Consider the following 12,608-nt stretch of genomic DNA (forward strand, 5'->3'; position numbering starts at 1 on the left):
CTTAACAAAAGAGACATAGAGTAGAGGAACATTTGTAAGGACTATTTGGACAAAGAAAATAAAGTAGACATAAACAAAGTGGTGCTTATTTTTCAATAATAGAGTTTCATATATTATTTTTTATTTTTTTATTTTTTTTTATTTTTTTTATGGATTATCTTTTTATATAATGATTTAATATAATTGAGTTTATATGATTATTATTTATTTTATAATTAAATATTTAATTTCAAATTTATATATATTTTATGTGGTATCAAATAAATATATTTTATGTGATATAAAATAATAATAATATCGTGGAGAGAGGAGAGTATAGAAAGTTAAATAAATGAATTAAAAATGATTATGGAATGTAATCCTTTGATATACTTTGGCAGTTGTTGTGGATAAAATAAAACACAGATAGCAGTTTTCGTAGCGACTGAACTTAGCCGGCGGATATGGAAGCAGTACTAGCATCCCGCCATTTGTCGACACCGTTCTCTCACAATCGAACCACCGCCTCCTCCTCCTCCTCCTCCTCTTCTATCAAACCTTCCTCTTCCATTTCTTTTCGGAATTCCTTCGCGGTAAGCATGCTACTACCTCACCTACTTTTCTTGTAATTCGCTACTTCCTAATTCAGTTCTGTGTCTTTCAGAGAGAGATATGGGGTTTGGTTCAGTCCAAGAGCTTAACTTCCAGAAGAACGGACATGATTCGTCCGGTTGTTGTCAGGGCTGAAATGTTCGGACAGTTAACATCTGGTCTTGAATCTGCCTGGAACAAGCTCAAACGAGAAGGTCTTTTATTCCGTTTTTATTTAATCGCTAATTGCTTAAGAAATTATAAGTGTTGGACGCTGGAAATGCCTTCGATTTTAATGTTTACATGCTGAAATTTGTGGATTTTGATTTGGTTTTGCAGAGGTTTTGACTAAAGAGAATATTGTGGAGCCTATGCGAGATATTCGGAGAGCTCTTTTAGAAGCTGATGTAAGATTTAACATTTATCTTGTTTGGATTTTTTTTGTTTGTTTGTTGAAATTTGTATGCTTTTGCTAGTTTTAGTATAATGTGCATGGATATTGTGTTGGCAGGTTAGTCTTCCTGTTGTAAGAAGGTTTGTGCAATCTGTTACTGATAAAGCTGTGGGTGTTGGAGTCACTCGAGGAGTCAAACCCGATCAACAATTGGTTAAGGTTGAATTCAGTCGTTTCTCATTGCATCATGTAACTTACTGTATTAACGTCCCCTAGGGGTTGGCCTAGTGGCGAAGACTTGGGTCCTGAGATTGTGCTCCTCTCATGGTCTAAGGTTTGAATCCTGCTAGGTGCAAAAAGTTTCTGTATTGGGCCATGTCCATACAAAGCTTTGCTCTTGCTTTAAACGGGGCCACTGCAAGTGGGCGGTGGGATTAGTCCCCTTGTATTAGTTGGTCGCAAGGCCGGATATCAAGATTTCAAAAAAAAAAGTAACTTACTGTATTAACATTTCTGTTATGTTTGTTGAAATCACCATCTGAAAATTGTAGAGTGCAAGTGCAAGTGCAACTTCACATTGTTCCCACACTGGTGTCTGATTTGTGGAATGCGTTTTGGTTTCACTTAGAGCAATGTTTTTAGACTCAAATATGTATATATGTTTTTGGCTTCAAGGGTTCAATTGAACGGCCTTAAAATTGCGTTTAAATTCAACCGATTCTATTCTTGCTTTTAAAGTCAAAACAATTGGGAAGTCTTAAACTGCATTTGAAATGTGTGGTGGGCAATGCACAATTACAGCAACTAATCTTTGTTTACTGTAGAAAGTTGACACGACACTACGAATGAGTGTAAATTTCTGGTTTTTCTTGATAACATCTAAAAGTAATTTACTTACAGTGCAGGTGAGAGAACTTGTTTGGATGAAATAGCATCAACTTGTTTTTTTCCTTTAACTACTGAAGTTCCGTATGAGAACAAAGTGGGTGTTGATTGTTGGGTTTTGCAGATTGTTCATGATGAACTTGTACAATTGATGGGTGGAGAGGTCTCTGAACTAACTTTTGCCAATTCGGGGCCCACTGTCATTTTATTGGCTGGACTCCAGGGAGTTGGGAAGACAACTGTATGTGCAAAGTTAGCAACTTATTTCAAGAAACAGGTGTATTTCCAATCTCTTTCCACATGCTTTATCACATTCTGATGGTTTTTTGTTCCTTCACCTTATTGAAACGAATCATATTAACCTGATCAGGGAAAGAGTTGTATGTTAGTTGCTGGGGATGTTTACAGACCTGCTGCTATTGACCAGCTGACTATTTTGGGCAAGCAGGTAGCTGAAGCTGTTTACAAGTTGCAATTTCTTTAAAGATGCATACACCTCATTTAAATATCGTCAGCAATGTCATTTTAATTTTATAATTTAATTTAGTTTTCTGGATGGGGCCTGCAGAAGTATGTTGTTGCTTGCTAGCATGAAACTGATGAAGAGTGTGCTATTCAAAATTTTCTAGCATATTATAACATATTATTTAATTATTAAATAATAATCAAGAATGAAGTACCTTGTAGGATTGGAGAGACTACCGTCGGGATATGAGACGATTACTGGGCTACAACAATTATACTGGTCTGGAATAGGTGGTTGTTAGGATTTAAACTCATGAGAAGAGCCCAATTCTAGAGACTAGTCTAATAGGTGGGAGAGCATCATGGCTTAAGTACCAAATTAAGTACTTTTACCCGCTCATTGTGGGACTACTAGTACTAACATTTCCATCCCTTTTCACGGCGGATTTCACCTTATCAGCACTGACTCAATTGTAGCTCTTTCCTCTTTAGCAACTTCACTCACCTATCTGTATTGGGTAGAGTATCTTAATCCAGCCTATAATTAGCCCTTTCTGTGGTCAAACTCTCAAAGAGAGCACCAATTGTGAGGAGTGTCCAACCCAAAAGACTAGTCCATAGGGTGGGAGAGTCCCGTGGCTTAAGTACCACATTGAACACTTTATCTACTGAATGTGGGACTCCTAAGTCCTAACAGGGGTGCTTTAGCATCTTGTAGCCTACTTAATGATCGTATGGCTCTAAAATTAACAAGGAAACAAGAGAAATGCCAGAATCATTCTTAGACCCTGTTTACTTTGTCAAAACATTTTCTATTTCTTATTTCTTAAAACTCGTGTTAGTTTTACTTGTCAAAAGATTGTTTTCTTTATTTTCAAAATTGCATCATTTCTAACTAGCATTTCATCTTTTCTCCAAGACAATTGTTCATTTTTAGAGTTTCACATCTCATTAGCAATTTAAAATGAACATCTTTTAGAAAATGAAAACAGAAAATGTTTTCACAAAGTAAACGGAGGAGACTTATGTTTTAACAAATTAATCAGGAATCTAATATCAAGATTCAAGATCAAATTAGCATTATTGGACTTACCTCACCGTGTATTCTCTCTATTTGCTTCTAGTTACATATTTATAATTAGTTATAGCTTGTATCAGGTGGATGTGCCTGTCTATGCAGCAGGTACCGATGTTAAGCCTTCAGTGATTGCTAAACAAGGTTTTGAAGAGGCCAAAAAGAAGAAAATTGACGTGGTTATTGTTGACACTGCTGGTAGGCTGCAGGTAATTCTTCATATAATTGGAAACTTTATAATGAATAATTATTTCTGATATTTTTAATGTTTGAATAAATTCACATGCTCATTAACGTTGTTATTTATTATGAAACAGATAGACAAAGCTATGATGGACGAGTTAAAAGAAGTGAAACAGGTACTGAATCCAACAGAAGTTTTGCTAGTTGTGGATGCTATGACAGGGCAAGAAGCAGCAGGTATTCAGAAGTGAAGTTATAAGCGTTTATTCATTTACCTTTACATGAAGAAGAAAATAGTTTCTATAAAACTAAATTATTCATATTTATAAACTGATACTAAATTAATGGTTGGCATATTATTAAACATAATTTTTACAACCAAACTGGTGTGGTCTGAGGGGCAAGCGGCTCAAGTTCCTTAAGCATATGGTCAAAGGTTTGTTCCTTGACTTGTGCGTATGGAATTTCATCATTTGAGAGATAGCCATTAAATGTGCCATATATCATCAAAGGAGTTAGTCTCTGCATTTGTCCATAGATGGCACCTTGAGAAACCATAAGAACAATATTTACTTTGGTTTAGTTATAATTTTGTGCCAAAACCAGACCAAAGTTTCACCATGACAACCAAAACCAACCCAAATTTCAGACTTACTATTTTTTTCTCTTGTGAACAGCTCTGGTGACTACTTTCAATCTTGAGATTGGAATAACTGGTGCCATCTTGACAAAGTTGGATGGTGATTCAAGAGGTGGAGCAGCTTTGAGTGTCAAAGAGGTTTGCTTGTCTTTATCTTAGCTCCTGAAATGTTTATATTTTATATTTTAGTTTCAGTCTTTCATGCATTGGTTCTCGTCTTAACCGATTCTTATCCTCTATACCAGAATTTTCAACATTACAAGCTCTTAAAAGGTAGTTCCTTTAGTTTTAACAATATTATTAATAGGTGCACGTGGACCAAAAAATCCTATCTTCCTTCTTGTTCTTGTATTTTGCTTTGACACTTTGTGTCAGTTTATATAGACCTTAATGGGCCTCTTGTCTGTTACTCCCTCTCTCCCAAATTATAAGTCACTTTGCCAAAAATATTTGTTCCAACTCCCAAATTATAAGTCACTATACAATTATAATACAGCATTAATGATTTTTTTCCTAATATACCCTCTACTATTATTACTCTTCCTTCTTTCAATTCTTTTAATTTTTCTGCTCTATATAATTAAAGAAGGACAATTTTGTAAAGTCATACATAATTTGTCTTTCCGATACCAAATTAATTGTACTTCTTAATTCGTGTGAAACACCCAAAACGTCTTATAATTTGGGACAGAGGTAGTAATAATTACTAAAAGAAATAGGAGCTCCATAAATAAGAATTACGAAGGAATTCCATTTGAAGATAATTGGTGAGTGATTCATAATTTGTTTGGAGATGTGAGGCCCTCTCAAATCAGCCTAGAGTTGTAAACAGAGGAGTTCTCTATTAAGATTTTGTTCTTCCTTCAATCTTTCCTTTCAATACCGGTTGGTTCCTGTCATTATGCTGGCACAATGCTAGAAATCATAAGAACCGGTTTGTCAGCTTAGCCTCCACTGACTTTGATGTTTTCTTAGAAAATGACATAAAAAAGTTTTATAATAATTTTTGTGGAGTGCGGATATAGTAAAATGTTCCCAAAAAACTTAGCTGACTGACAATTGAATGTTAATAAATTCTTTTAGGGAAACTGGATTGTGTAACATTTCGCCTCTAATAAGTGATTGTAGGTGTCTAAGGAAATGTTATTTACAAATCTTCTGAGAGATAAACACGGTAACCCCGATAGATTTTTCCTAATAACTGCTGTTTCATTGAAGGATCTGCAACTGAAATGTATGTTTCCATAATTTATTAGAATCACATTGAATTAGAAATATATTTTGAAGACATATTTCAGAGTCAAAATATACTGATGCTGCTTTTAGTTTATGAATGTATAGATTTTGGCCCTCAGCTATGAGAGGTCTTCCAGTATTTTGTTAATTTTTAAGTGACAGTTTTGCCTAGGTTTCTAAACCGTATTTGAAATTGGATTGTGATTGATTTAGTCCAACATTTGAAGCTCTCTCCTTTCTCTTATATGTTTTATTTAGTTGGGTAATTCCATGATGACAGGTATCTGGAAAACCAATTAAGCTGGTAGGACGGGGAGAACGCATGGAAGATCTTGAACCTTTTTACCCCGACCGAATGGCAGGACGTATACTAGGAATGGGAGATGTTCTTTCATTTGTGGAAAAGGCACAAGAAGTTGTAAGTCTTACTATATTTCTATACTGTCATTGATAAAAAATGAAAAATAGAATATTCAGTTATGAACTGCATTTATTATAGATGCTTGAAGAAGATGCTGAAGACATGCAAAAGAAAATCATGAGTGCAAAGTTTGACTTTAATGATCTTCTAAAGCAAACTCGTACTGTTGCTAAAATGGGTTCTGTGTCTCGAGTCCTTGGGATGATTCCTGGTATGGCAAAGGTATGAACTATCATATGAGCTATCCTAGATATTTCTATTTTTATTTATGACAATTTCATGCATTTGGTAGCTTATAGCAATTGGGAACAAAGTAGTCAATTATATACAATTTTCCAATTTTGGTCTATGAACCTTAAAATTGAGCATTATTGCATTTACAAATTTTTACTAGATTTCCAGTCCTGATTATATATTTGTGAACATTTATCATCTCATCTGCATGCTTACAGGTTACTCCTGCTCAAATTCGAGAAGCAGAGAAGAATTTGCAGTTTATGGAAGTGATAATAGAAGCAATGACCCCTGGTCCTTTCTATATACTAATAAATGCATTCATATCTGGGAAACAAAAATGACTCGATCATATTTATATTTATGTATCTTTGTTTCTTAACATGGGAGTATGTCTTGAGTAAATAAAAAATGTCATAATCTGGTTCAATTTTCAATCATTCATAATTTTTCTGTAAACTCATTTTGCTTACCAGCCTTTCTTGTTTATTTCCAGAGGAAAGGGGAAAGCCAGAACTGTTAGCAGAATCCCCTGTCAGGAGGAAAAGAGTTGCTCAGGAATCAGGGAAGACAGAGCAGCAGGTAAGCAGAATGATTTTTCTTTCAAATTTTTCTTGTTTTGCCTTAGCGACTTTTGAAGCTGCGGTTTCTGTACTGGTCATATACATCATTCTAACTTTGAGAAATGCACAACTACAATGTTAGGTAAGCCAACTCGTAGCTCAACTATTTCAAATGCGTGTTCGGATGAAGAAGCTAATGGGTGTAATGGAAGGTGGATCAATGCCAACACTTAGTAATCTTGAGGAAGCACTTAAAGCAGACGAAAAGGTGATTCGTTACTTATACTAGTTTTAACATTCCACATGGTTTTAGCCACAAAATATACTAGTGAAGTAATTAAATAATTTGCAATCTGAATCTTTAAAAAAATGGTGAGAAAGAAAAGAAATAAAGAACAAAGTGCAAAATCATTATTGGTGAATATTGTGCTCGTGTCTATGCATGCTGTGTATCAAATATTTGATGTGTTTTGCTTTCTGTATTCTGCACAAATTAGGCTCCACCTGGCACTGCTAGGAGGAGAAAGAAAGGAGGTTTAAGAAGGCTATTTAAAGGCCGATCTTCGAAGAGTTCGTTGCCAGCTCCTCGCGGATTTGGGAGCAAAAACTGAAAATTTTCTAAAGATGATTGACACTCAATAAATATGGTAGGAGAGTTTGTTATTTGGATCAACAAGTCGCAAGCAATCAACTGGTTTGATTTAGCTTTCTTAAGCTAAAATGATTGCCTTCCATTATTAGATCAATTCATATAGTAGCGAGTGTTGTTTCGCTGGTGAAATTTAGGCAGAAATGGAATGTAAGCGCGGGATGTGCAAATATAAGAAGTATTTGATTTTCTAACTTGCAAGCTTGACTTTGTCATCTCATTTGAATTTTTGAAATGCATATAATGGATGGCCAAAATCAAATGCATGTAATTCGAAAAAAGATGGTTTAAGAATCTTCAATGGAGATTTCCCGCAATCTAGACCAGGTCCTTGCACTCTGTTTGTTTTGTAATAAATTTAACTCTTCTGGGTATTTGAATGAATAGATAGCAATGTTTTGTGTCGTCAGACATTCTTTTCAACACTTATTGGGTGAGTTTTATGTAAATTTTCTTATGAAAAAATTGGACCTCTTTTTAATTTAGTGAACTATACAAGTTTGTCAAAAGAAAGGGGTGAGTAAGAGCTCAAGAAATGCGATGAAATGATGGATGCTAAATTGTCAAAAATTGGTGATAATAAATAGGCAAATTTCCTTTCTTTTTTAACAGTTTCATTCTAAAAAGCGTGACATTGATATATATTAAAATAACTAGTCTATATATGTTAGATTCTTTTATGGATTTAATTGAAATTCATCGATAATGTAAAAGAATTTTACACTGTCAGTTAAACCTATATGTTGGATATTGAAATAAATTTATTTTTATTTTAAAAATTTATAAAATAATACAAACGGGTGATGGTGATGAATCGACAGTGTAAATCTTTTTATACTGATAGTGTATAGTAATTAAATCCTTATTTTATTTCCTTTTTTCCTCTCAATTAAATATGGTATTTTAAATCTAAAAATCTTAATATATAATTTTGGGACAGAGTTGCCAAAAGTTCAAATATACCTTCTATTTAAAATTAAATTCAATTAGGACAATATGTCTTCAACATCAAAACAACTTAAAACTAGGAGATATAACAATTAATCTCGTAACAATAATTCAGAATAAAACAAAATATAATGTTTCGTTCGTTCAGTGTTATAGATCAGAGCAACGATAATGTAAGATGCATAAAACAGAAAATGTATGATAGCTTTAACGTCATCTTTCAACTTTAAAGTAGATACTCATTTACCTGTTTGTTTGTATCCAAGAAGGAGCATAAAAACCACAACAAAATAAAGGAGTGAGAATACATTCAAAATATATTATAGTGCAAAAGAATGCAAGGATAGCCTACACGCAAAACATTTTCATACATTTCAATTACATAAATCAATACGAAAATTACTCAATACCATCCAAAATAACTCATCTTCACAATCTTTATGTAATGCAATGCAACAACGACTCAACTCATGCATGTGGTATAAACTCAACAAATATTCTTCATACGAATCGGGTCCCAATATCTGAACCCGAGCTTCGTCATCTGAGCTCCTGACAAATCACTAGTCCCAACATCTAATCTTGTGATTCGTCTCTTTCACAACAACGATAATATATGATGCATGTACAATATAATGCACAACCATAACAACTCGACAACAGATTTACAGTTCCACATCTAACTGTAAACAACAACATCAAGTAGTTCCCACAATTGGAGTACCCACCACAATCTCAATTATATGTTCATCACATTATCATCTCATCATCAACACAATTTAACATCATTAAATTAATTAAATAAATTAATTAATCAACAAAAATTCATCAAAATACACCAAACAATAGTCAAACATCGTCTGCACGATAAAACAACACCAAAAATTCAACTCAGCAGGCCAAAGCGCATCCACTGACACGATGATGAGCAACTCGTCACCTGTGTGACGCCCGTCAATACCCCTTTTCCCCAACTGTCACTCCTATGACGGCCGACAAGACTCAACACTTGCCTGGAGACCATGACGGTCTCCCCGTCAAACCGCTGACACCCGCCATTATCCTAAGGCGCACGACGACCATGTCGTCACGCAGTGACGTCCGTCACCTGTGTTACAAAAGCAAAATTCGTGTTATGCTATCGAGTTCAGTTCAAAACTCCGATTTTCCATCCCAGACCCTCCAATCGATCATAAACGTCAGAGAAATAACATGTCTCATCGCAACATCACATACATATCGACTAGCACACAATTTCATCAATTAATCACAATTTTTAACACTTTATTCATCGTATTCATGTCAACCATATGAACACAACTCATGTCACTTTTATGATTAGAAACATCTATTTTTTATGGTAAATCAACACACGAAATTCAATAAATCACATCATTTTATCATAATAGTTTCATCCATATTATCAAACATTCAATCAATTGAAGAAAATAGAGAAAATCTAATGGAGATTAAGGATATCTAGGTACCTATACTGCAACACATCATATTTAGAGTAACCCTCATTTATCTTAGATTTCCAACAACAACTCTAAACTATGCGATCTCCCCTCAAACCATTGTTCTCACTTTGCTCTTACTTTGCCTCTTTCCTCTTGTCCCAAAATGATATGTACCGATCACTATTAGATTTTCTAATCCTTTTTTATTAAAAAAAAACTAATTAGATTTTCTAATCCTTTTTTATTAAAAAAAACTAATTTAATCTTCTAATAATTGTACATTGTCCCCAATTTATCATAATTCTCACCATTTATCTTATTTTCTTCATAGTTTCTATTTTCCATCCAAAACCTCTATTTGTTATTTAATTATCTAATTATTTAATTAAATAACTAAACACTTTTCTAGCAATCCCAACATAGCATAAACAACCCAAATATCAAATAATCAATCCAATGCATATAAAAATTATTTAAACAAATAAATAAAGCATAAATTTAATTAAATAAATAATTTAAAGAAAACGAGGTGTTACACATATCACCTCCCATGATAATACACACAAACTACGAATTTTTGATGAACAAAAAGCTGCATTTTTTTAAAAGATAACTAAAAAGTTAAAAAAAATATAAATATAAAATCAAAAATGCATTTAAGTTATATATATATATATATATATATATATATATATATATATATATATATATGAGTTTACTAATAGTGATACATATCAAGTGTCCGATACATGGTCAATAAAATTTAATGGAATGCTCTATGAGTCATCTTTATGACATTTTATTGGTACCTCTAGAATTAAAACATGAGAATTTTCTTTTTAGGAGGGGTTTCAGCGTTCTGACAAGTCGACGGAAACAATCATGTTTATGATGAGAGATTGAGAAATGTATTTAGAAGAATTACCAGACATGCTCGCTGACAACATTTGGATATAATTGAATTAAGTTCAATTGTGATTGTTTTTATAAAAGCTCTATGTTCATAGTCAGAGTTGCAAAGATTTATTTAGAATTTCTTTAGGGAGTCGGGTGAAGAGGTTATGCTCGTAAAATTGGTGTGTGTAATGCTCTCATTACTGAAGTATGGACGATGTTACATGGTCTGGAACTAGTTTGACTATAGCGACTTACAAATCTAGTGGTAGATAGTGGCTCTAAATCTTAATAGATATGGTGCGTCAATAGAGTTTGGATGATCAAAAAATTTCAACCTTAATTCGTAGAATCATAAAAATGACATAAAAGGATTGACACTTCAAATTCAATCATATTTGATTTGAAAACAGTTGTTGTATAGATTGGATAACAAATTATAATTTTAATTTAAACAACGATGAATTCATCGTCCTTCTTCCTTCTCGATGAATCAGTTGATGACCTTCTAAATCAAATTCTCTAGATCAATTAAAAACTATTAGTTTTCTTGTTTACTCGTTGGACCATTAAGCCCCTTTTTTTTAAAAGAAATATACATTTTGATACATAGTTTATGTAATTAAAGTCAAAGGTTGACATTATAATACTAATCCAGAGGTTGTGTTGCAGATGATGTTCCACTTCTATGAGTGTGTTTGTGTGTGTTTATGTATGCTGTGATGAGTGTATGTGTGCTGATATGTGAAGTTTTTATTTAACTTCTATCTGTGGTGAGTGTGCTGCTGCTCTGAGTGTATTAGCTAGGTTAATTTCCCTGCTAGATGTGTGTTTTCCACTGCTGTGAACTCTGTTGTGATGCCAAGTTGTTTTAGCCAAAAATTTGCCAGAGGGGGAGTTTGTAGATGTTTGATTGGCTGCATTTTATGTTAAAACATTAACTGGACTCTAATGTCTTGGCTGATGTCATGACATGTGCTGGAGATGTTTGATTGGCTGCATTGTGTGTTAGAACATCTAACTGTACTCTGATGTCTTGACTGATGTCATGACATACTTGAGTAGTATGCTGCAGGTTTAGCTAATACAAGATTTATAGAATGTCAAACTATATGTTATGACATTCATTCCTGACAGCAGATACTGAGGTATAGAACAGTTGGTTATCTGTTATAACTCAGTATTTAATTTCAGTCTGTTTATCAAGGGAATAACAGACCTGGTATAAGGCCTACTGTCTGAATGTCAAACTGGATGCTCTGACATTCATCATTGACAGCATATACTGAAAAATAGGCAGGTTGGTTGTCTGCTACAATTCAGTGTGTATCTCAGTCTGTTCTTCAGGAGGATAACAGACCATGGCATAAGGCTCTATGTGTAAATGTCAAATTGGATGTTTTGACATTTATTAATGTAAGCTGATATTGAAGTATGGACTGAGTGGTCCTTTACAGTACAACATTTTGTACAGTCTGTTTTCAGGAAAATAACAGACTTAGCATATGGTTTATGCTTTGGACGTCAAACTGAATGTTGTGACATTCATTCCTGACAACATATGCTAAATTGTAGGTTGGTTAGTTTTTCTGTTTCAGCATTTTTCTCAGGCCATTCTTCAGGAATCCAACAGCTGAGCTAAAAACCAGGAAACTAACAACTAAGCTACAATTAATGAACCTAACAAATAGCCTATTTGTTAGTACCTTAATATGTGGAAATTAGGTTAACTTGCTTAACCTTAATTTCAGGAAATACAAGTACAAGGCTCAAGTACTGCAATATAAAAGGATGGCAATCCTTCATTCAGAACTCGGGGATTTTAGGCGTGAAGATTTTATTGTTCCATATACTTCACTGCTGTATTTGTGTGTGTCTTGTATTAGGTGTATCTTGTGAGCCAAACAATTATCTCCTAGATGATTGCATTGGACTAGGGTGTTCATTGAGTTGTAAGTGTTGTGTCACTCTAAGCTTTTAAGCGTGAGTGT

At 33.8% G+C, this 12,608-nt stretch overlaps 1 protein-coding gene across 1 annotated transcript; it reads left to right on the forward strand.

Annotated features, from left to right (window-relative positions):
- Positions 1-314: 314 nt before the first annotated feature.
- Positions 315-7,724, forward strand: LOC127125636 (signal recognition particle 54 kDa protein, chloroplastic). Its single transcript, XM_051054418.1, has 15 exons — positions 315-572; positions 644-785; positions 910-977; positions 1,082-1,183; positions 1,974-2,126; positions 2,220-2,297; positions 3,473-3,598; positions 3,707-3,809; positions 4,250-4,350; positions 5,729-5,866; positions 5,948-6,091; positions 6,322-6,397; positions 6,600-6,685; positions 6,809-6,934; positions 7,164-7,724. Exons 1-15 carry the CDS (start codon positions 444-446, stop codon positions 7,275-7,277), a joined length of 1,686 nt encoding a protein of 561 aa, XP_050910375.1. The 5' UTR covers positions 315-443; the 3' UTR covers positions 7,278-7,724.
- Positions 7,725-12,608: the final 4,884 nt, after the last annotated feature.

The sequence above is a fragment of the Lathyrus oleraceus genome, chromosome 3 (assembly GCF_024323335.1).
Source record: "Lathyrus oleraceus cultivar Zhongwan6 chromosome 3, CAAS_Psat_ZW6_1.0, whole genome shotgun sequence".
Lineage (NCBI taxonomy): Eukaryota > Viridiplantae > Streptophyta > Magnoliopsida > Fabales > Fabaceae > Lathyrus > Lathyrus oleraceus.

Excerpts from the sequence above, each read along its gene's own strand:
- LOC127125636 (XM_051054418.1), top strand. The coding sequence starts at position 444 with ATGGAAGCAGTACTAGCATCCCGCCATTTGTCGACACCGTTCTCTCAC. Across the intron at positions 1,184-1,973 it reads CCGATCAACAATTGGTTAAG|ATTGTTCATGATGAACTTGT; the intron begins GTTGAATTCAGT and ends TGGGTTTTGCAG. Across the intron at positions 2,298-3,472 it reads TGACTATTTTGGGCAAGCAG|GTGGATGTGCCTGTCTATGC; the intron begins GTAGCTGAAGCT and ends AGCTTGTATCAG.